Source organism: Chelonoidis abingdonii, chromosome 9 (assembly GCF_003597395.2).
Source record: "Chelonoidis abingdonii isolate Lonesome George chromosome 9, CheloAbing_2.0, whole genome shotgun sequence".
In the NCBI taxonomy this organism is placed as follows: domain Eukaryota; kingdom Metazoa; phylum Chordata; order Testudines; family Testudinidae; genus Chelonoidis; species Chelonoidis abingdonii.
Genome location: NC_133777.1, coordinates 74,713,207 through 74,737,311, shown reverse-complemented (window position 1 = coordinate 74,737,311; position 24,105 = coordinate 74,713,207). Strand labels below are relative to the sequence as shown.

General features: G+C 43.6%; 1 protein-coding gene across 1 annotated transcript in view; it reads right to left on the bottom strand.

Annotated features, from left to right (window-relative positions):
- Positions 1–24,105, bottom strand: part of MCTP2 (multiple C2 and transmembrane domain containing 2) — a 167,666-nt gene that overhangs the window by 130,503 nt on the left and 13,058 nt on the right. The window contains 1 exon segment of the mRNA XM_075069094.1: positions 9,466–10,007. Coding sequence (XP_074925195.1) covers positions 9,466–9,936 — 471 coding nt within the window. The 5' untranslated portion in view covers positions 9,937–10,007.

The following is a 24,105-nucleotide window of genomic DNA, read 5'->3' as shown; positions in this document are numbered from 1 at the left end:
GGAGCCTTGTAAGGTCTTCTGAAGGTCACTAAGACGGGGGGAGCAAATTCCAAAGCAGAGGGGTACTCAGAGAGTGCTTTTCGAACAGCTTCCTTTCTCTTTGACCACAGTAAAAGATACATAATTTTAAAGACTGGGTGCCCCCCCCTTTTTTTTTTTTTTTGCAGCTACTCTGAAATGCCTGAATGATTAAAGAATGATATCAAAAAAACTTAACAAGGAGTCTGGTTGCATTTTAAAGACTAAGATTAGTTAAGGTTAAGTTTTTTCTGCAGCTGATCCTAATATAAATAGTACTGGAGACTGTGTGTTCTGAATACTCAGCACAGTAGTTTAGAGCAGTGGCTAATCTTTAACATGGTGTAAAACCACAATCACACATTCAAATTCTATACCACACAGAACTTGGGTTGTACCAGGACATGTGCTGACTGAAGCAAAATAAGGAAATGGGTAGATGATACACAACACAGCCAAGCACTTTAGAAAAATTTTGCTGGCTGGTTCAGAAGGTCTGATTTCTTTCCGAATCCTGTGGTTCTGTGATCAGTGAGATGAAGCTCTGTGGTTACAAAAGAATGTTGAAAACTTTTAGAGCAGGGGTGGGGAACATATGGCCCATGTGCTGGATCCAGCTCTTTGCTTAATTTCATCTTGCCCCATGGAGCAGGGTCAAGGGCTTGCCCCACTCCGCCTTCCCGGCACCAGCTAGGGAGCAGGGTCGGGGGCTCACCCTGCTCTGCCCGGCACTCCAGTCAGGGAGTGGGGTCGAGGCAACTGGCATGCCCCCATACACCCTGACCCCCTTCCCCAGCAGACAGAGATGGGGGGGGTGGCACAGTTGGGAGCATCATTTTTCCAGGGTCCCCCAATTGGTTGGGGCTCGTGAGCACGCGCCCTTGATCCAGTGGCTAATCTGACACTGGGAGGGGGATGGGCGGGCGGCCCAGCAGTGACAGAGAATGCTCAGAAAAGGTAGGCCTGCAGCTTGGGGAGCCAGACCTGCTGTGGGGCGGTGGGATGGGAGCCATTGCCGCTGGAGAGTGGCGTCTCCTCGCGGAGCTGGTGAGCACCTGGGACCCGAGGAGCCACTGCCCAGAGTGTCCATCGCCCCCCACAAGGTCAGCTGGAGGAGATGGGTGGGAGGCGGCCCCAAACCCTCTTCCCCACTCCCACCACACCCCCTGTCATTTCCCACCCATCTGAAGTCAGGGCCCATCCAAGTGTCCTGTCCAGGGAGAGGACGTCCCCTCTCGGTCCAGTTCTGGGGAGGAACCCTCCTCCACGCTTCCAGGGATCTTGCACTTGGTTCTGCCCCCCCACCCCCGCCTGAAATATACTGACAAACTGGGTTGACGGATGGGGATTCAGAGAAGACCACACAACAGCACAAGAGGATGGTAGGGCTGATTTATGGTGAGAACCGCATCACAGCATCTGATCCAAAGACCGGGGTAGTCCTCTGGCCACATCTGACTCATCCGGGGCATCATTTCAGATTTTGAGGGGCTGGGAGAAATCCAATCCCCTGCTCAAAGCAGGACCAACACCAACAAAATAAATCATCCCAGCCAAGGCTTTGTCAAGCCAGGCCTTAAAAACCTCTAAGGAATGAGATTCCAGCTCCTCCCTAGGTAACCCATTCCAGTGATTCACCACCCTCCTAGTGAAAGTGTTTCCTAATGTCTAACCCAGACCTGCCCCACTGCAACTTGAGACCATTGTTCCTTGTTCTGTCATCTGCCATCACTGAGAACAGCCGAGCTCCATCCTCATCCCCCTTCAGTTAGTTGAAGGCTGCTATCAAACCCCCCTCACTCTTCTCTTCTGCAGACTAACCCCAGTTCCCTCAGCCTCTCCTCATAAGTCATGTGCCCCAGCCCCCTAATCATTTTCGCTGCCCTCCACTGGATTCTCTCCAATTTGTTCACATCCCATCTGAAGTGGGGGGACCAAAACTGGATGCAATACCCCAGGTGTGGCCTCACCAGTGCCGAATAGAGGGGAATAATCACTTCCCTCAATCTGTTGGCAATGCTAATACAGCCCAATATGGCCTTCTTGGCAACGAAGGCATACTGCTGACTCATATCCAGCTTCTCGTCCACTGTAATCCCCAGATCCTTTTCTGCAGAACTTCTGACTAGCCAGTCAGTCCCCAGCCTGTAGCGGTGCCTGGAATTCTTCCTTCCTAAGTGCAGGACTCAACATTTGTTCTTGTTGAAACTCATCAGATTTCTTTTGGCCCAATCCTCCAATTTGTCTAGGTCACTCTGGACCCTATCCCTAGCCTCCAGTGTATATTTCTCTTTTATTAAGAAGGGGAAAGTATTTTTCTAATCATTTTGGCATTTATGTTTACTGATCACAATCATGTATGTGACTCACTAATATTTGACTCCATAATTGCTGTTGGTATCATAGCTGGCACTACATTTATTTTCATGCCAATTTTAAGTTATTTTACAGATATAACTAAAAATACATTTGAAAATAAGCAAATTGCATCTCTCCAGTGTCTAAAGTTATGTGTTAAGCTAATGGTTTTTTAAACTGGCACTGCTAAAGTTAGTACAAGCAAAAGTTACATTCTAGGAGGATACTATTAATTGAGTGTACTACTTTAAATAATGAATGACAAAGCACAATATGATAATGATATTTACTCCAGCCAAGACAGATTAGGCATTTTAGAACTCACTATTCAGTTATAACAGTAACTATATCTCTCATATATATCAGCTTAAGTCATTACAACTTTATAGTGCAATTATAAAATCTCGGTTATACCATTTCCTCAACTTTTCTAATGTAAACCAATCCTAAATTGTGATATCTACATCAGAGAAAATCAGGGACTTTGTCACTCTTCGGGATTGTGGGACTGGACATTTCTTCTAGAATGAACAGCAGTGAAACAGTTAACAATACAGTTATTTGCAATAAATGGGGTAGTTCTCACCTCTGCAAGCTATTAAACAGATTTCAGGAACACTACACTGCATTGGGTTTAGTACTTGTCTTACACTTGGAAACTTATCTCTGCAATCATTAGGAATAGATTTGTTTTCTTGTTTGTTTTCATTGTAAGCTTAAGTTCTGGAGAACATTTTCGTGGCCTGGGTTGGATTCTGTGGCTGCAGAACATTTAACGCCCTGGCAATGGATTGGGAACAGCTCTAAGGAACTGCCACAATGTCAGCTACAAAGTTTTTTAACTGCAAGCTTAGCAACCATTTGGATGGGGGCTAAACTACATTCTAGACTAAACTCCTAACTAGACTAGGTCACTACCAAGGCTAGAGCAGTAGACCAGATTCACTCCAGGGTACAATGAGATGGCAACAAAGCCTCAGGAGTGGGATACACCAAAAAGGGGCAAATGAGATGGCAGGAGGAACAGCTTTTTCTGTAGATGAAAACAGGAGACTTGAGGGTGGGGGTTCATGGAGGTGTGTTTTACACGTTCTGCATCAGCTTGTGTCAATATGGCCCTAAGATTTGAAACATGAGCCACTATACTAGCTTGCTCAAATGAGATTGGAGGCACCCGTTTAGCAAGACACAGGTATGTCCCTGGTTTCTTCGCTCTATTTGAAGCTCACTGTGGACAGCAAATATCACTTTGGCTCAAAAGAAAGCAGAGTGTAAATGGTGCAGGAGGACAGCAATGGAATAGGCCAGTAAGTCGTACTAATGACACATTTTGTAAAGAGACACACATGGCTATAAAACGCTTCCCTGGTGTCTATATAGTAACTAACCAAATTAATGCATTTGGACACGTACAAGGAAATGGGACTATTCAGTACCTCGTCCATAAAGAGGTGGACAAGAGCAGCAAGTTCTTGTGGGGAGGGGAGGAGTTTCCAGCCCTGCTACCAAAAAGGGCAGGCTGTACAGCAATGACAGCGTGGACAGGTACTGCATCAAAGCACTAGGGTGCGATGGAGAGCATCAGAACCATCTGAGGTCATCCTTAGCGGAAACAGCAGTTTAGGCATCACAGTTAAGTGATGGTGCAGATGATGAAACCAGGTCAGAGCTTCTAGGCCCCAGTTCTTGGGTCCAGGGAAATGGTGTCTGGAGCAGGACTGGGAGGTGGGAGGAAGGTGGCTGTATGTTATCTTCGGACCCCATTGAGACTTAGGGCTGCTGCAGAGGAGTGAGTTTGGTCCCCAGCATAAGAATGGGCTGCGCTAAGTTAGACTGGCAGGTATTGTCCAAGGCAGGGATCAGCAACCTTTGGCATGCAGCTTGCCAGGGTAAACCTCCTGGCAGCTAGGCCTGTTTGTTTACTTTCAGGTTCGGTCGATCACGGCTTCCACTGGCCATGGTTCGCCGTCCCAGGCCAATGAGGGCTGAGGGATGTGCTGGCCACCGCTTCCTTCAGCCCCAATTGGCCTGGAGCGGTGAACCAGGGCCAGTGGGAGCCATGATCGGTCAAACCTGTGGACACAGCAGGTAAATAAACTGGCCCGGCCTGCCAGGGCCTTTCCCTGGAGGGTCATGTGCCAAAGGTTGCCAATCCCTGGTCCAAGGAGTCACTACACCAGCCAAGGATCAGTCAGAAGGCAGCTGTTCTCCTCAGACATGCGCTTGATGCTGGATGCTGAGAGGTGATGTTGCACAGACCAGAGCTGTAAGAGTCCTCAGCAGCCCAATTAGGTCAGCTTTATAATCACTTTTTACTGCCAGGGTGGTACAAGGGAATCCCAGTGGGGGCCAAGCTCTGGACCAACATGTACAATGCCTGAAATGAAGATGTAACAAGGACACTTTGGAGTTAGAAAAGGGGCGCTCAGAATTGTTTCATGCAATGGCAAGTAGGGAGTCAGAAAAGGTATCCTGGAGTCAGTGTGATGCCGTCCAAGGCAGAGTATTTCCTGATCAAGATGGACGGATGGATAGACAGACAGACTATACAAATAAAATGAGTTGCTGTAAGAAACCAGAACAGGTGAGGATTCAAAGAGGAGAAAGGGAAAAGGCATGTTTGATTTTGTGACTACTCCCCATTGCAACAATTCCCCTTTTATAACATAACCCAGTGGTTCTCAAACTGGGGCTGCCACTTGTGTAGGGAAAGCCCCTGGCAGGCCAGGCTGGTTTGTTTACCTGCTGGGTCTACAGATTCAGCCAATCACAGCTCCTACAGGCCACAGTTCGCCACTCCAGGCTAATGGGGGCTGCAGGAAGCTGCAGCCAGCAAATCCTTTATCCCATGCCAGCAACAGGCAAAGCAAGGACTTGAACCTGCATCTCCCCTATACCAGTCTGATATCCTAAATGCCGTGCTACAGAGAGAGTTAGCTGGTTGGTTGGTCACAACACACACACAAAATCCTTACTGACAAAAACGTTGTTGAAACTATTAAGTCTCTGTGCAATTAGGGTTTTTGACTTCTCAAGGGCTAATTTTAAAGAGTTAAGGAAATTAGTTAGGGAAGTGGATTGGACGCAGGAACTTGTGGATTTAAATGCGGAGGAGGCCTGGAATTACTTTAAGTCGCAGCTGCGGAAACTGTCGGAAGCCTGCATCCCAAGAAAGGGGAAAAAAACCATGGGCAGGAGTTGTAGGCCAAGCTGGATGAGTAAGCAACTCAGAGAGGGGATTAGGAAAAAGCAGAAAGCTTACAGGGAGTGGAAGAAAGGCGGGATTAGCAAGGGAAGCTACCTTAGTGAGGTCAGAACATGTAGGGATAAAGTGAGGAAGGCTAAAAGCCGCGTAGAACTGGACCTTGCAAAGGGAATCAAAACCAATAGTAAAAGGTTCTACAGCCACATAAATAAGAAGAAAACAAAGAAAGAAGAAGTGGGGCCGCTATACACTGAGGATGGAACGGAGGTTAAGGATAACCTAGGCATGGCCCAATATCTAAATAAGTACTTTGCCTCGGTCTTTAATAAGACTAGTGAGGAGTTTAGGGATGATGGAGGGATGATAAACGGGAATGTGGATATGGAGGTGGATATTACCGCATCTGAGGTAGAGGCCAAACTTGAACAGCTTAATGGGACAAAATCGGAGGGACCGGACAATCTCCACCCGAGGATATTAAAGGAACTGGCGCGTGAAATTGCGAGCCCGTTAGCGAGAATTTTTAAGCAATCGGTAAACTCGGGGGTTGTGCCGTACGACTGGAGAATTGCTAACGTAGTTCCTATTTTTAAGAAAGGGAATAAAAGTGATCCGGGTAATTATAGGCCTGTTAGCTTGACGTCTGTAGTGTGTAAGGTCTTGGAAAAAATTTTAAGGGAGAAAGTAGTTAAGGACATTGAGGTCAATGGTAATTGGGACGAATTGCAACATGGATTTACTAAAGGTAGATCGTGCCAAACCAACCTGATCTCCTTCTTTGAGAAGGTGACGGATTACTTAGACAAAGGAAATGCGGTAGATCTAATATACCTCGATTTCAGTAAGGCGTTTGACACGGTTCCGCATGGGGAACTGTTAGTTAAATTGGAAAAGATGGGGATGAATATGAAAGTTGTAAGGTGGATAAGGAACTGGTTAAAGGGGAGACTCCAGCGGGTCGTACTGAAGGGTGAACTGTCAGGCTGGAAGGAGGTTACTAGTGGAGTCCCTCAAGGATCGGTTTTGGGACCGATCTTATTTAACCTTTTTATTACTGACCTTGGCACAAAGAGCGGGAATGTGCTAATAAAGTTTGCGGATGACACAAAGCTGGGGGGTATTGCTAACACGGAGAAGGACCGGGATACTATACAGGAAGATCTGGACCACCTTGTAAACTGGAGTAATAGTAATAGGATGAAATATAATAGTGAAAAGTGCAAGGTCATGCACTTAGGGATTAATAATAAGAATTTTAGATATACATTGGGGACGCATCAGTTGGAAGCAACAGAGGAGGAGAAGGACCTTGGGGTATTGGTTGATCGCAGGATGACTATGAGCCGCCAATGCGATATGGCCGTTAAAAAAGCAAATGCGGTTTTAGGATGCATCAGGCGAGGTATTTCCAGCAAGGATAAGGAGGTGTTAGTGCCGTTATATAAGGCGCTGGTGAGACCCCACCTGGAATATTGTGTGCAGTTCTGGTGTCCCATGTTTAAGAAGGATGAATTCAAACTGGAACAGGTTCAGAGACGGGCTACTAGGATGATCCGAGGAATGGAAAATCTGCCTTATGAAAGGAGACTCAAAGAGCTTGGCTTGTTTAGCCTGGCCAAAAGAAGGCTCCGGGGGGATATGCTTGCTCTATATAAATATATCAGGGGGATTAACGTTAGGGAGGGAGAGGAATTATTTAAGTTTAGTACTAATGTAGGCACGAGGACGAATGGGTACAAACTGGATATTAGGAAGTTTAGACTTGAAATTAGACGAAGGTTTCTAACCATTAGGGGAGTGAAGTTCTGGAACAGCCTTCCGAGGGAAGTAGTGGGGGCAAAAGACTTATCTGGCTTTAAGACTAAGCTTGATAAGTATATGGAGGGGATGATATGATGGGATAGTTTAATTTGGGCAATTGATCTTGGATTATCAGCAGATAAGTCTGCTCAATGGTCTGTGAGGGGATGTTGGATGGGATGGGATCTGAGTTACTGCAGAGAATTCTTTCCTGGGTGCTGGCTGGTGAGTCTTGCCCACATGCTCAGGGTTTAGCTGATCGCCATATTTGGGGTCGGGAAGGAATTTTCCTCCAGGGCGGATTGGCAGGGGCCCTGGAGGTTTTTCGCCTTCCTCTGCAGCGTGGGGCATGGGTCACTTGCTGGTGGATTCTCTGCAGCTTGAGGTCTTCAAACAACAATTTTGAGGACTTCAATAACTCAGTCATGGGTTAGGGGTTGTTATAAAAGTGGATGAGTAGGGTTCTGTGGCCTGCTTTGTGCAGGAGGTCAGACTAGATGATCATATTGGTCCCTTCTGACCTACGAGTCTATGAGTATATGAATTGGAGAGGCTTCAGAGAAGACCCATGCAAATGATGACAGAATTAGAAGCATGCCTTAGTGATAGACTCAAGAAGGTCAATTTATTTAGCCTAACAAGGAGATGGTTAAGGGCTGACTTGGGCTATGTCTACACTACAGATCTTACAGCAGTACAGCTGCACCGCGGTAAGATCTCCTATGTAACCGCTCTATGCCGATGGGAAAGAGCTCTCCCACTGGCATAATTAAACCAACCCCAACGAGTGGCTATGTCAGCGGGAAAGCTGTCTGTCCACACCTGTGCTTTTGTCAGTGAAACTTAATGTCGGTCAGGGGGTGTTTCACATCCCTGACCAAAAAAAGTGGTAGTGTAGACAAAGCCTTTATGACTGTCTACATAGGGAACAAATATTTAATAATAGGTTCTTCAATCTAGCAGAGAAAGGTGTAACATGATCCAATGGCAGGAAATTGAAGCTAGACAAATTCAGGCTGGAAATAAGACGTAAATTTTTAACAGTGAGAGTAAGGAACCACTCGAACAACTTACCAAGGATCTTGGTGGGTTCTCCATCACTTACATCTTTTAAATCAAGATTGGATGTTTTACTAAAAGATCTACTCTAGGAATTTATTTGGGGAAGTTCTATGGCCTGTGCTATATAGGAGGTCAAACTAAATGATCACAATTGTCCCTTCTGGCCTTTCAGTCTGTGAATCTGTCAATATTTGAGCTTCAACTAAATGAAATTTTAGAATATTTATGACAACCAATTCTATTCACAGATTGCTGTCCATATTACAAATCTGCCATGCAATTCTACTGTCTTGCCCCTTTCAGGACAGGCAGGTGGTGATGCAAGTCAGGACTGAATAACCCAGGCAAAGCTACATTGACAAAGGTCACATGCCTCCTGCCAGTACTGTGCCTGACTGCAGTCAGTGGTAGTCTCTCATTTCCATGAGTATTAAATGGGAGTGTTAGAAAACCCTTTGTCTGTGCTTTTAACCAGATTGATCATCCTGTAATGAAAACCTGAATGAAATTCCTGAGCAGGATCAAACAAGTTCACTGTACTTCATCAAGTTATTTCAATTAACTCATATTTCAGGCAGAGCTAACTCTGCTCTCCCTTCCACTCTACTATTCAGTCTGGTTTGGGTTTGTCTTTGCTATCTGATGAAACCAGTATGTTATAATAACAAAGAAAGTATTATACCAAATGTTTCAGAGAGTAACATATTTTGAAGGTCAGAAGCCTTCAAATGCTTTTGAATCAAGGGATCATTCTTCTGAGAACCTTCAAAAATTTGCCTTTAAAAGTATCGTGCACTTGCAAAACCCAGATAATAGAACAATGCTCCAATGTGGTATTCAGAGCTTTCCAGTATATGAAAGGGAATATTTGTAATAGGATTTATTCACAAGTTATATAAGAATTTTTTACTGACCTAAATTTTTTTTTAACCTTTCTCCATCCTTCATAACCAAGCCAGATAAAGGACAGAATGCAAACTCTGACATGATTACTTACTCTTGCTTATCCAAAAGTCCCTTACCTCAGTCATTTCTTCTGTCAGATCACCACTCAGGCGTGCTCTCTGCAGCAATGCAAAGAAGTCAATGCTGGATTTCTGTCTGGGTTCTGATCCACATATGACTTCCGTTTCTGTTTCAATAATGTTGATTTCCGTGTGCACAGATTCCTGCTGTCTCCATTGCAGGTCCTCTCCTGCCCTTTTCAAAGAAGAGCTGCTGCTCTTGAGAGACATGACCGAGCTGGAAAGAGTGCTGGGGATATAGGTGGACAAGGCCTGGGAACCTGAATAAGTAGTTTCGTCGTCTGTGAAAGACTCACTCTCCAGTTTGTCAGGCACAGATACGCTGAGGCGTCGGTCCAAGGAATGCCTTTGCCTTATATCCACCATTTTTCTACAGCTTTTCTTTGTCCTCTTTATGCTGAAGTTTTGTAACAAAGGCCTGGTCTTCTGTTTCAGGGATCCCCAGACAGAGGATCTATCCAAATCCATAGCTGCAACGGGGATGTCACCAGCTCCTTGGCATTGTTGGTTTTAAATGACTTCAGTAATTCATAAGGTGACTAAAAAGAATGTGAGAAGAATGAAAGCTAAATCATTGAAGTGAACAGCAGTTGCGGATTATGACACATTGATGTCTCAACCACACACCTTCAGTCCATTTTGAACAAGAAAGAGGAAAGCATGCTCCATTATTAGGGAGGGAATTAGCAGTAGAAGGTGTGCCCTACCCTAAGGAATGATAATAAAGATTATGTGAGGCCCATTTCCTTGAGGCTCACCAGAATTGGGCGATTTCCACTCTTTCCTCTATCTGAAACCAGATATTGTGGGTTATCAAACTTTATGAATTAAAATATTCAACTTGACAACTACTAGAATTACTGTAACCTGGAAGAGTGATTGGCTTAGTATATATTGTAAACAAAAGATTTGACTCATGGTAACGTTTTCATGAGAAAAAAATTACAGTGCTTCTGTGCACACTTTCCTGCTGAAAGAACATAAGCAATGCCATACTAGGTCAAACCAATGGTCTGTGTAGCCCAGTATCCTGTCTCTGACAGTGGCCAGTACCAAAGCTTCAGGAGTAGTGGACAGAACAGAACAGTTAGAATGATCCATCCCTGTCTTCTCCTCCTGGCCTCACCATTTGTTTCCTATCTTTTAACCAGTTAATTATCCATGAGAGGATCTTCCCTCTTATCCCATGACTACTTAGTTTCCTTAAGAGCCTTTGGTGAAGGACCTTGTCAAAGCCAAGTACTCTGTGTTGACTGGATCACTCTTATCCACATGCTTGTTGACACCCTCAAAGAATTCTCATAGATTGATAAAGTATGATTTTCCTTTACAAAAGCCATGTTGACTCTTCCCCAACAAATCATGGATATCTATGTGTTTGGTAATTCTGTTCTTTACCATTGTTTCTACCAATTTTCCCAGTACTGACGTTAGGTTTACCAGCCTGTAATTGCCAGGATCACCTCTGGAGCCCTTTTTAAAATTGGCGTTATATTAGCTAACTTCCAGTCATCTGTTACAGAGGTTTGTTTGTACAACAGTTTACATACTACAGGTAGTAGTTCTGCAATTTCATATTTGAGTTCCTTCAGAACTTTTGGGTGAATACCATCTGGTCTTGATGATTTATTCCTGTTTAATGTATCAATTTGTTCTAAAATCCCTTCTACTGACACTTCAGCATGGAACAGTACTTCAGATATGTTGACCACAAAGGATAGCTCTGGCCAGGGTATCTCCTGCATATCCTATCTAAAACTTTCAGCAAATTCTTGGGCATCCCAGTATACCAACTCAAACAGAATACTGAGAACTGCCATTCATCAGTCAAGGTGGAGTGAACAGTGATGGCTCAAGGTAACAGCTAAGAATCTAGTAATCCAGGCTTCAATTGATGCACAACTAACAACATTCTCTGCACACATTATTGTCCCTGAATTCTCTGCACTCATTATTGTCCCTGGAAGTCCCTCCCTCCCCACAGAAACACACCACTACAAGACAGAATTATTCTTTGGAGAAGACCACTTTGAAGGTTTAGCCCAGCAAGAGCTATAAATGCAAGGTGCCTGTAGGCAAGAAAGCATGATTTCGTAAAATACCATCTGAATTAAAGAGACATACTTTAATACACACACACATACACACACACACACACAAAGTAAACTTGTTCAAACACGTATCCCCCAGCCACAGATCCTGTAGACCCTTCTTCATGCAAGTAGCACATATTCCTCCATCACAATGGAAAGGTGGTGGGGCCAAATCCGACTGATTGGCATTTGTGACCCTGTACACCAGATCACTAGGCCCAGAGCGAGGAGTCAGGCCCAGCCCTGTAGGACAGGAGCCACTGTTACAGGATGAGCGTGAGGTGGGCTCGCTCTCCATCACCACTTCCTGGTATAGTGCATCCACTGAATCAGGAGGCCCTCAGAATAGCCCCACTGATATCAGAGACACTAGTGACATCAGAAATACTTTTTAATTTCATTTAGAATGTCCAAAACCAGGCCCTCTGACAAAACCAAGGGAGGAAGATGTTTTAATGGACTTCAGGACAATTGTGAGGTAGAACACAATTAGTTTGGCCACAGAGCGTTTAATAACTGAGGCCTACATACTTAGGAAACCCACCTCTGCGTACCTTACTTTACAAACTAAGCTATGGCTTTCAACTGTAGAAATGAGATGAATACACTTAATTTAACCAACCAGTTGCTGATTAACAAACCACCAATCCACATTTTAAACTCTGCCCCTCCCTACATATCCATTCCTTGTCTCACACAGGCTGGTGCAAAGTTGCCTGAAGTTAGTGGGACTCTTTCTGTGGACTTCATGGGCTTTGGATATGACCCTTATTGCATTGCCTTGCCCCTCACCCTGTTTCCTCTTCTCTGCCAATGATGCCAGCCTCAGTCGCTTACTTGTCAGCTCCTCCCACAAATACCTTTGAACATCCTTCCATCCCACCCCTCCCGCATGCAGCACTCGCTGAAGCATAAGGCTACTATTCTCTCCTCCAGACCCATTTCTGCTGTGGTGCCAACATGCAGTTGATGCAGTAAGGCCAAGGGACATCTGAGGCATGCTGATATTTTTGATGAAATAATAAAACTTTAAAAAGTTAGAAAGCATATGTAAAAATCCAGGCTAGATGTCTTTCTAGAATCTATCGCTCAATTAGAAGCTATGGGCTTGATGCAGAAATTATTGGGTGAGGTTCTTTAGCCTGTGTTATAGAGGAGGTCAGACTAGATGACCATATGGGTCCCTGCTGACCTCATAATATACTTATATAATCTCTCTCATCGATAGATTTTAAGGGTGTCACTCTTCCTCCATGTCGTTGTTCTTTTTAGATTGTAAGCTCTTCAGGCAGGAATTGTGTTTTCCTCGCTGTAGCGATTAGCACAACTGGACCATGATCCTAAATTGGCCTCCTGGGTATTAATGTAATACAAACAATTAATAAAAATGAGCTAACTCAATACAAATCTTACTGACTACAGCATTAACAGCATGCAATCTCAGAAATAGGCTATTACCCAAACAACCTGACTCAAAAAAGAAAAAGAATCCCCAAACACACTTTCCTGGGCAGACTTTAAAAATTGCACTGAATGCTCCATCAGTTCCAAAGCTGATTTACACACAAACAGAACAAAGAAGCTACCTTCAAGTACATGTAATTCTCTTTTAAGGTTTCATCCGTCGCTTGTTGAAGTCTTTGGAAAGATTTCCACTGATTCCAATGAGCTTTGGATTAGGCACTTAATGGCTGAGACACTTACTGGTATTAAATGCTTCATAATTATTCTTGTAGTGCAACTCCTTTGGGAGGATTTGCTTTCGCTATATAAGTGATATTCCAAGTAATCAAGCAAGAAAGTGGTTTCCTTTTCGAGCAGGTCATTGTGGAAACAAACAACCTACGTGTGTGCAAGCATTGTTTGTCCATGAGTCGGGACAGGGGTGGGGGGAGAGAGAGGGAGAAAGGCGTTTACCACATCCTGAGAAAACAGCAACCAAATATACTGAACATCTGTAAGGCCCCCCCTTACAAAGGAGCTTAATAAATTGCACAGAGAGGATTAGATTTTTGTAAAAATGTGAGGCAGGACAAATATCAGACCTAGTTGGAACACACGAAAACACTTTAAAAAAATAAAAAAACATTTGTATAATTTTACAGTACATTTTGAAAACTCTACAACCAGCTAAAATAAAACAAATTATCAGTCAGAAGGAATATAAAAAGAATCCTGTTTTGTTCTGGTTTTTTAAATCTCATGATTTTTAACCTAATCCTTTGATTTTGGGGAGGGACCCTAATTTGTGTTTGTGAGCATTTTGGGGGTGGCAATACTGCTTTTGTGTTAAATCGGTGTAAAGGTACTTATACTAGTATAACTATTCCCATACAGGAAAGAGAATAAACTATACTGGTGTATGGCACTTTTGTACAGGTATAAAACTGTTCCACTAGTGGCTGTGACATTATTTCAGTTAAAAAAAAAAAGTCATGCCCTTAACTCAGATAGCTATACAGGTACAAAAACAGTGTTTAGATCAAGCCTAAATGAATATATCTTCATCATGGCACCTCCGTGAGGTAGGAAGAATTATCCACATCTCAACAGTGGGGAACTGAGGCACAGAGAGGTCAGGGGGTCTGTTTTTCAGCAAGGTAAGTCCCCACAGCTCTAGCTAAAGTCAAGGGGAGAATCAAGCAGACTGCACTTGTGGGGAGGAACAATATAAATAAATCTGGCCCTAAATTACTTGCCAAAGGACACAGAGAAGTCCGTGGCAGAGCCAGCAATTGAGACCAGATTCAAATCCCAGTGCAATGCTTTAACCATAGGAGGCCATATTGAGCTTGCTTTTGTTGACAGTTCTCATATTAGAAACCCTTTCCCCTTCAAACATGGTTGGTCATTCACGGTCTTAGTGCCTCCACTTCCAATATTACATCATTTAGAATTATCAGGCCAAACATGTTTGTAGAAAATGCCAAAAAATAACACTATTGAAATTCAAATTCATCTTTATCCGGTACCTTCTGCTTTGCTGGCTCTCACTCGCTTTCTCGCACACAAACCTGTCACATTCAAAATGTTGTTGATAAAGACAGGACCAGTTCATAACATCTGCTTCCCTAGATTAACAAGGCTCTTCAAAGAGCTGTGTTTCCTACTCCTTTTCTATTATTCTTCCCCCTACTTTCCTGACTATTCACCACAGCTTATTGTCTTCGTTTTGTTATCTAACATACAGTCTAATCCTGCAAACATTACCAGGCATAGTTCTCCATGAAAGGATTCATGATAGTAAGCACTTCACTCAGTAAACAGTAATTGTAGAACAGGCCCCTCTGAATGATAGTTGCTATGGTGCAGACCCTTATAAATGTATATGGCACTCTACAAATAACACTACGAATAAAGTGTTTCACCAATAATTTATACATCATCATAAAAACAAAATACTTCAAGACAAAAGGACCTGTGTGTCTCAAAATCTGTTCCACCAATCTAAGGAATATCACTTTTTTCCTAATGATAATATAATCTAAGGAATGTTTAAAAAACTTGGCACAACCCACACCATATTAAGGAACACAATACAGTATTCTGACATTACCATCACTCAGACTGACCCAAGTACCGCAATGTTGGAAATCAAAAGTATTAGCCACTGATAGCATTAAACCCTCATAGTTTTATAATTTCCTATTTCCCCAAGGTAAATAACTCTTTATAGACTACTAAATGTCAAGACAGATGACGAGACAGGGCAGGAAGAGGTTAGGTGGAGAGTGAGTGAGTGAGTTATACAGAGGCCCATTGGTAGTTCACTGCTGCATGCCAGCAACTCTTAGTAAGCCTGACAAACTCACTACACCTCATACACTGCTGTCATATTTACCTGCATCTGAAGGTATTACTGCGGAATGTGTTGCTGGATTCATTCTGAATATTCACCCCACTACTGCCACCAGCCCCCATGGAATAACATGATAAACTGAACATGTAGGCTTACACTGAAACATTACAAAAGCAGTAAAAATCAAGTATATGCAACTGAGCACATGAACACGGCTGTTATGCCTTTCATAAATATTCTAATGTTGTATTCAATTTGCTTATACGATGAAAATGAAAATAAATGGTTGGTTTGCATACCAACAAGCTTTGTGAATGTATGCTTCAATTAGGATGCTTTCAGCTATGACTAACCACTACTCAACATTTAGAACAATTCATAGCTGAAAAGACCAACAAATGACAGATGGAGGCTATTAGGAAGATGTTCTTTATTCATATGTCTTAACACTGGTTTCAATTCAAAGGAACTCTACTGAAGCTAACTTCATGCAACTTTACACATTCCAGCTCCCTCAACGTGAAGGCTGAAATAATTTAGCCCTTGTCTACACACGGAATTTTCCCCCGATTTCTGCCACTGGTGGCAGGCATTGGCATAGCTGCACCAGTGTAAAGCCCTAGGAGACATAGAGGACAGTGCATTAGGTCCACCTAAACTGGTTCCAAGCAAAGATAAATTACACTTGAACAAACAGCGGCTTTGCCTGCCAACAATAGTTATTTGTATCGATGTAGATACTTTGGTGTCTGGCCACCAAACCGCTATAATCCCCTTTAGGTTTAAATATAATCTCTGAATTTTATCCAATAAATGGTTGTGACACAAACAACATGGTGCCAGCAGACAGAGGTGTAGCAGAAAAAGCAACCAACAGGAGGCTGTGGGTATATCCTTCTTATGCCCTCCTGTTAGTTCCTTTCTCTGCTATAACCCATCTCTTCTGGTCCTCTTCATACAACTTATATCAACTGGAGTATAAACTCCTCTCTGGAAGGGAAAGAGAAAAAGAAGGGCAAATAACTCATGTTTGTCTATCAGTTGGCTGCAATAATTAAAGAGAACAATGGGTATGTTGAAGTACGTTAGATATGAAACAGCTCAAGTTAGATATACCATACTTTTCCTATAACTGCTTACAGAACCTCACCCAAGTATAAATCATTACCATTACATGCAAGTAATTTTAGAGACGGAAAGCTTTGCATACTTTCATTTTAATGGCTTGCTTTTAGTTACTTATCTGGAAACATAGCCTCCTTCTGATAAGCAATCCTAATCAAAAAGGATTATGAAAATACGTTTGCAAAGTAAAAGCAGCAAAGAATTCTGTGGCACCTTATAGACTAACAGACGTTTTGGAGCATGAGCTTTCGTGGGTGAATACCCATTTCATCAGATGCAACATCTGACGAAGTGGGTATTCACCCACGAAAGCTCATGCTCCAAAACGTCTGTTAGTCTATAAGGTGCCACAGGATTCTTTGCTGCTTTTACAGATCCAGACTAACACGGCTACCCCTCTGATGTTTGCAAAGTAGTCCTTTGTTTGCATTCAAGTTTATCAGTTTATCCTTGAGCTTTCAAATTCAATTCCTCTTACATGTGCTGACTTTATTTTAAAAGTTTAGAGGGAAATCTGAGCCCCATTCACTTCAGAGTCTTGATTTTATCCTTAGAATGTTGGCTGCTTAAATCATTTAATTTTTCTTGCAGAACAGGTTGTTGCCAAAATGAAGCATTGATTTGGATAGACGTATAGCCACACCTCCCGGCCCTGTGACCTCTTATCTTATAAGCTAAACAGGACCAAAATGTGGATAGGAAACCTACAAGGAATACCTCAATGATGCAGCTATGATGCAAACTATTCTTCCCCTATGTCAGTACTAACAAGTGTCCCAGACTGGTGTTACTGTGCTACTGCAGGTGCAAATGTGTAGATAAAGTCCTAATCACATATGGTCATTAAAGACTTCATGGGACTTTTTGCCACTGCAGGAGTTAAGGGTTTTAGCCAAATTCCAACTGTAGCAATTACATTTTGTCTTTCTAAATTTTTCCTGTAGTTTCAACTGGAAGTGATCTCTCTCTGTAATTATATAACTTTTTGAAAAGCACTTTGGGATCCTACAGCTAGAAAAGGTGTAAAACGGTGAGATATTGAAATCATGTACACTACAGTCTTTTTGTTTGGTTCATTTCTCTCTTACCATCACTTTACACTAAATTAGGCAGTACATTAAATGCTGTTTCACAATAGACAACTCGTGCATGCTGCAATGCTTGAATAAAAACAGATGAACAGAAACATACTTCCTTTTATTCATGTTATCTGAAGGAAATCTAGGTCTCTGCAGATGAATGTCATAATATAAAAACTCTAGGGGCAAACACTGAACTTAACAACAACATATTTATTTTGCAAAGTTTGTCGTAAGATTTCTTTTTTTATTTTCTTGTACACAGAGATCTTTGGGTATTTTAAGCCGTGGGCTCTTGCCCTTTTTTTTTTTTTTTTTTTAATATAACCGGACGCATATACAATGAGTTTCAAAACTGAGTATGCATATCATGTACTCATTAGTCTGCGGTCCTGACTGGAGAGAGGAAGGAAGAAGCTCTAGCTACTTGGAGACTCCTTAAACAATCTGAAGAGGTTGTTTTTCTTTTCACACAGAAGCAAACTAACTCTGGGCAGTAACTGAACCGTCAAATGTTACAGACATCTTAAAATAGTACCTGGTAGTGAAAGTTAGTGGAAAAAAAATATGCACCTGCCTTCAACTTGTGGAGCTATTACTTTCACTTCTTACATTATCTTTTAAAACAGAAGAAATGCTATATATAAAATTTTTCACCAATACTTTTCACCCTTTCTACCATGGAAAGCAAGGCGCAGGACAACATGCCTCGTAGCTGTACTAGTGGGAGGCAGAACGTCTTATTTATTTCGTGTTGTTTTTCTAACATCAGGGCTCACAGCAAGCAGCACATTCAGACAGTACCCTCACTACACAAATACCATACAGAGAGAGCTACCAAAGTCACTGGGGCAACTGCCGAGTAAGGGTAGGCAGCCACGGTGCCTCCTCCTTTGCCCGCTCTCTACTCTTGCCTCCCAGTTCCTATTTGCATGGAGCTCAGCAGAGGATGTGTCTGGTAAGACTGCACCATGGAGGGGAGAGAACAGACTAACGGGCGGTACCAAGGGGAAGGAAGAGCTGCTCGGAGGACTCGAGGGCTATTGGCCAAGCTAAGAGTGAGTGGGACAGGAGCTACTGGAGGGAGCTATGGAGAGGTTAGGAGTTAATAGGGAAACAAAATGTGAGTGGGGTGAAGGGGAATTTTAATGGGTTGAATGAGGCTGAGGAACCAATGGAAAGACAGCGTGGGAACTGGAACTGATGCATGGAAGGGGCTAATGGAGCTAATTCCTCCAGGTTCACTCCAATAACTCCCTCCAGCTCCTTTCTGCACAGCAACTGCACCTCCTTTAGACCTATATTTACCTGCCACTAAGCCAACACCTCCCTTTAATTCTGAGGGGTGCCAGGAATAACGACTTGCTTTCTCACAATTGCTCAAGGGAACCAACCCTGTGAGGGAAATCAGTGATTTGTTTCCAATGGAAGTCAAATAAATTGTTACCTTTCATCAGCCCTAAGTGCACAAAGCTTAAAAAAGAACTTTGTGCCTAAATGCAAATTGTTTTGGACTATACAAAATTAACTCATTAAATAACTTACATAAGATGTCACATGGAATTCCTTGAAACTTGCCAGTTGTGCACTCTAGCAAGAGAAATCTGTAACACCATCTCTAAAAATTATTATGAGACGATGCACAAATGGTACAAGGAAGATGGAAATACGTTCAAAATATAAAGTAGGGAGATGAAACAGAGATATAAAAGTCTAAAAAGGAAAAAAAAGTCAAAGAAGCTTATGTAGGCATCACATGTTTTAGCCATACAACAGCCTCGGCATCAGTAGTGTGACCTTGTAATGTGTTTTTGTTAAGAAAGATTCTCAACAGTAAATATTAATAGGACCTCTATGATCAGTATCATACAGCAGGAATGGCATTATACAACTACCAGTTACAATTTAACCTTGCCTTGAACAGGTCAAAAAACTGCACTAAGCAAACTGTTCTGTTGCCTAGTTTTCCTTATCCCAAAGTGCTCCATTTCCTAGCATCCAGGCAGCAAGGTTTAGGGAACAGAGTACATTATAAAGAGCAAGGAACTAAGTATTGAATCCCATACCTCCATTCAGATTTGTAAGATTAAAGATCTTTTCACATCTAAGACCTGAACTTCTGTTTCTTAACTTTATTTTCTGTTACTGAGAGTGAGGCTGTAATTTTAAATCACACAGAAAGTAAACTGCACTTTCCCTTTGCTCACATGAGGATGACAAACTAGAGGAAGAAAAACAAAAGGTAAATTTTGCAGGATATCAGACCCAAACTGTTCATGAAATCTCATCTTTTAATGGTTTTTATTTTCTTTAGGAGAGCCCTGGCTTTTCTAAACAGTAAACAATTTATTTGTGCTGCATATTGTAATTTGTAAAACAGGGGTGTTAATTCCAAATGGATATAAAATTCACACCGAATTAAAAGATTCCATTTAAAAATAAGACAGTTTAGAGAATTCGGAATCCCTTGCAACACTATAGCTTGGAAATCTGTTGGTACAACTGAATGTTTTGGCGCCTGAGTGCCATTTGTTGCACTGTAACTTTAAAGGAGGCTCAGAGAGCATGAGAATTAGTTAACACAGGGGTCGGCAACTTATGGCATGCGTGCCAAAGACGGCACGCGAGCCAATTTTTAATGGCACGCTGGAGCCTGCCGGGACTCCAGCATGCCACTAAAAATCCTGCCCAGCCCAGCGCGCTCTCCTCTGCCCTCCACTTCCCCTGCGGGGCCAGGGAGCAGAAGCATAGCTGTGAGCATGGGGTGGGCAAATGGCCCCACTCTCCTGGCCCAGCAAGCCGCAGGTTCCACGCTCCCGGGCTGGAATGCAGGGCCGAGCGCAGCAAGCTGCCGGCCCCTCCTCCACCTTATCCCCTCCCCTGGAGCCCTGCCGCCATTTGCAGTGCTCTGGGAGGTGGGGCCGCGCGCTCCCACGGGGAGGCAGACACGCTCCCCGCTCAACCAGAGGGGCGGGGCTGTGTGCTCCCGCGGAGCATGTATCTAGCTCTGTGTGGAGCCTCATGGTAAGGGGCCCAGAGTGGGTTGGACGGGGGGTGGGATCCCAGGGGGGTGCTTAGGGGCAGGGGGGGTTGGATGGGGCATGGGGAGTCCGGGTTGTGACGGGGGCAAGGGGGTGAATAGGTTCAGAGCAGTCAGGGGACGCGGGAGCAGGGAGGGTCTGGGGGGGGTATTACGGTGGGGTCTCTGGAGGGGGTGGTCAGGGGACAAGGAGTTGGGGGGGGTTGGAATGAGTTGGGAGTTTGAGGGGTCTGTCAGGAGGAGGGGTGTGGAAGGGTTGGGGCAGGCAGGGAGTGAGGTGGGATTGGATGGGCGGGGTTCTGGGGGTCCTGTCAGGAGACAGAGTGGTTGGATAGGCATGGGAGTCCTGGGGTCCGGCTGGGGATGGGGGTGTGGATGAGGGTTGGGCAATCAGGGGATAGGAGGTAGAGCCACCAGTCTGGGGACAAGGAACAGGGACCTTAGATAGGGGTGGGGTCTGGTGGGCAGTTGGGGGCAGGGGTCAGGCCAGAGGGGAGTCAGAGGAAAGGAGCAGCAGGGTTGAGAGTTTTTAGGGGGGAGCACCAGCACCTCGCCTGAGCCTGATCCCGACCCCCAACATACCACACACGCCTCTGCTCTGAGCCACCCTTCAGGCCCCTCCCTGACCGGTGTACGTCCCTCTAACATACCCAGCCCGTCTACTTGACTCCTTCATCCCACCGAACCCTGACTTCTGGCACCCCACCATACCAGGCCCTCTGCTCTGAATACACGCCTCACATACCAGCCGACTCCAGCCTCTGGGTCTGGCGCCAGCCCGCACAGCACTGCTGGTCTGGGTTCTGGCTGACGGATCTTGCAGCTGGGGTCCCACCGCAGGCACACTGCCCGCTGCGGCTAGGTGAACAGAACCAGACCAGCAGCAAGGCTGAGCGAGCTGGCAGCGTAAGATCAACATTTTAATTTCATTTTAAATGAAGCTTCTTAAACATGTTGAAAACCCTGTTTATTTTACAATACAACACAAGTTTAATTATATAATATATAGACTTATAGAGAGAGACCTTCTAAAAAATGTTAAAATGTATTACCAGCACGCGAAACCTTAAATTAGAGTGAATAAATGAAGACTCAGCACACCGCTTCTGAAAGGTTGCCGACCCTGAGTTAACACATCATTCAATGTACAACTAGTTCATAGATGGATTACCTAGTAGTAGAAAACAAACAGAAGTTCACATGGTGAGTTTGAGACTCTTCGGAAAAATCGCTGGGGCAAAGGAAGGGGTGACCTCTTCCAAGAGAGTTAAAATGAGACAATGCCTGGATTCTGAATCCAGAGAAGGACTATTCCAGGGGTTACCAACCTTTGGCACATGGCTCGCCAGGGTAAGCACTCTGGCAGGGCAGGCCAGTTTGTTTACCTGCCACGTCTGCAGGTTCGGCCGATCACAGCTCCCACTGGCCACAGTTCGCCGTCCTAGGCAAATAGGGGTAGTGGGAAGCGGTGACCAGCACATCCCTTGGCCTGCGGCACTTCCCACCGCCCTCATTAGCCTGGAGCAGCAAACCGTGGCCAGTGCAAGCTGTGATCAGCCAAACCTGCAGACGTGGCAAGTAAACAAACCGGCCCGGCCCACCAGGGTGCTTACCCTGGTGAGCCGTGTGCCAAAGGCTGACAACCCCTGGTCTATTCACAGCAACAATAAATATTTCTGGCCTCAAGTTCATAACTTATATAAGCAAGTATTGTATTTGAGAAAATACTTCCTGGCCACTGACATTCAATTTCAATATTACTTAAAGACATATGCAACATTTCTTAAATCCCCAGGAGATCAGTAGTGATTTTGCATGTCATACTGTACACAGGTGCAGTAGCAAAGCACTGATCTTACTCTGAATTCCATCTTAAGGACTATAGGTCTTCAGTAACTTCAAAAATAAGAAACTATGTTTATCAAGCTGGGTAACCAAAAGGAGGCACACAGAATTAGGAAACACTTCTGGAAATATTAATCTTATCTAACAAAAGCAAAAAATGACTCAAGATGTCAAGGAGGATGTGGTACATCCAACATAACTTCCCCTAAGAGTCCTCTGTTTTGTTTTGTAATAGGTAGCAATGAGCTACTGAAGAAAACAGTAGTTTGGATAACAAGGAATAGAGACACCATAAAGTTTAGCAAGACACTGAGTAAAACACATGAAGAAGAGAGATACATACAAGACCTTGGGCCTCACTATTGATATTAAGAGGCTTCAATTCCACTAAATTGGCCCATTTGCTTATGCTAGCTAGACATCGGAATATGAAGGCGTATCAATTGGTGGGATTCTGTTGTATTTTCATTAGGGATCACGCACACTGATGATACTCTACTGTATGTTCAGAAATCATCTGAACTAAGGTGTTTATAATCACGCTTGTTCATAGTGGATTTACTCAGTGCTTAATTTGTGCCAGGGCTGAACCCCAACACCACTAGGTTTGGAAGTTCACAGCCCCAGTACGTCGGGGCATGCTGCATTAGTTAAGAACGTAAAAGAATTGCTTGAGCCCTGGCACTTAATTGCTTGAGCCAGGGCACCTCTTATTACAAATTAAACATTGGAGTTACTGCATTCATAGTAACCATTTTGATGCATACGAGCTACTGCTTCAAGCAGAACAAAGCAGATTCATGCAGATAAAGGACTGCACATTTGTTAGGAAAGCTGCATTGTTCCCATGAAGTGGGACCGTAAAACGTTTGATACACAAAGGGCAGGATAAATCCATGTGTCCCTACAAAAATACTTTTCAAGCAGAGACCATTTTTCTTTGCATGGGTCTCTCTTTTTTGATGCTGTTTCTGTCCCAGAGATCAGAACAAGCTTTTAGCAATCTACAATGAGTTGATTCTCCTAAAGCTGTTTATGTTTTAGTCCCTGGCATGTCACCAGAAATGTTCTTATCTTAGCCTTATTTAAAAAAGCAAATATGTACAAGAGAATGCAGCAGATTCTGTTTCACAATTTCCCATTGAAATGGATTGGAAAATGTTGGTTTAATGAAATCACTATGTACTTGCAACTTGTGCACTCTTGTTCTGAGTCCCAACACTTAGAGATAAACCAGGAGCTGGGCTTCAAAGAAGTCCCTGACCTCCAACTCCACCTCAAGCTACATTCTATTACGCCTAATGCAGCAGGATTTTTTTAATATGTCAAAATGCACAATATTGGAGCTCACTTTATCCACATTGGAAATTAATTTTAAGCTATCTGCTTAGCATTTTTTTCAATTTCTCCGAAAGCCCAATTCAACTGTAGGGATCTATGTTACCAAGACATCATACCTACTAATAATCTAGTCACACAGCTCCCAAAGGCAGAGACACCTGGTTTTTTAAATTTGGAAATTTTATTTCCATTAGTGTTTGGAATAGAGTCCTTGATGATTCAGAGTCCGAATTTCACTTGCAGATCTTTTAAGGCATCTGGTTCTCATCTCAGTCTGAGGAATAACAGTGTATTTCCTACTAACAAGAATTTACT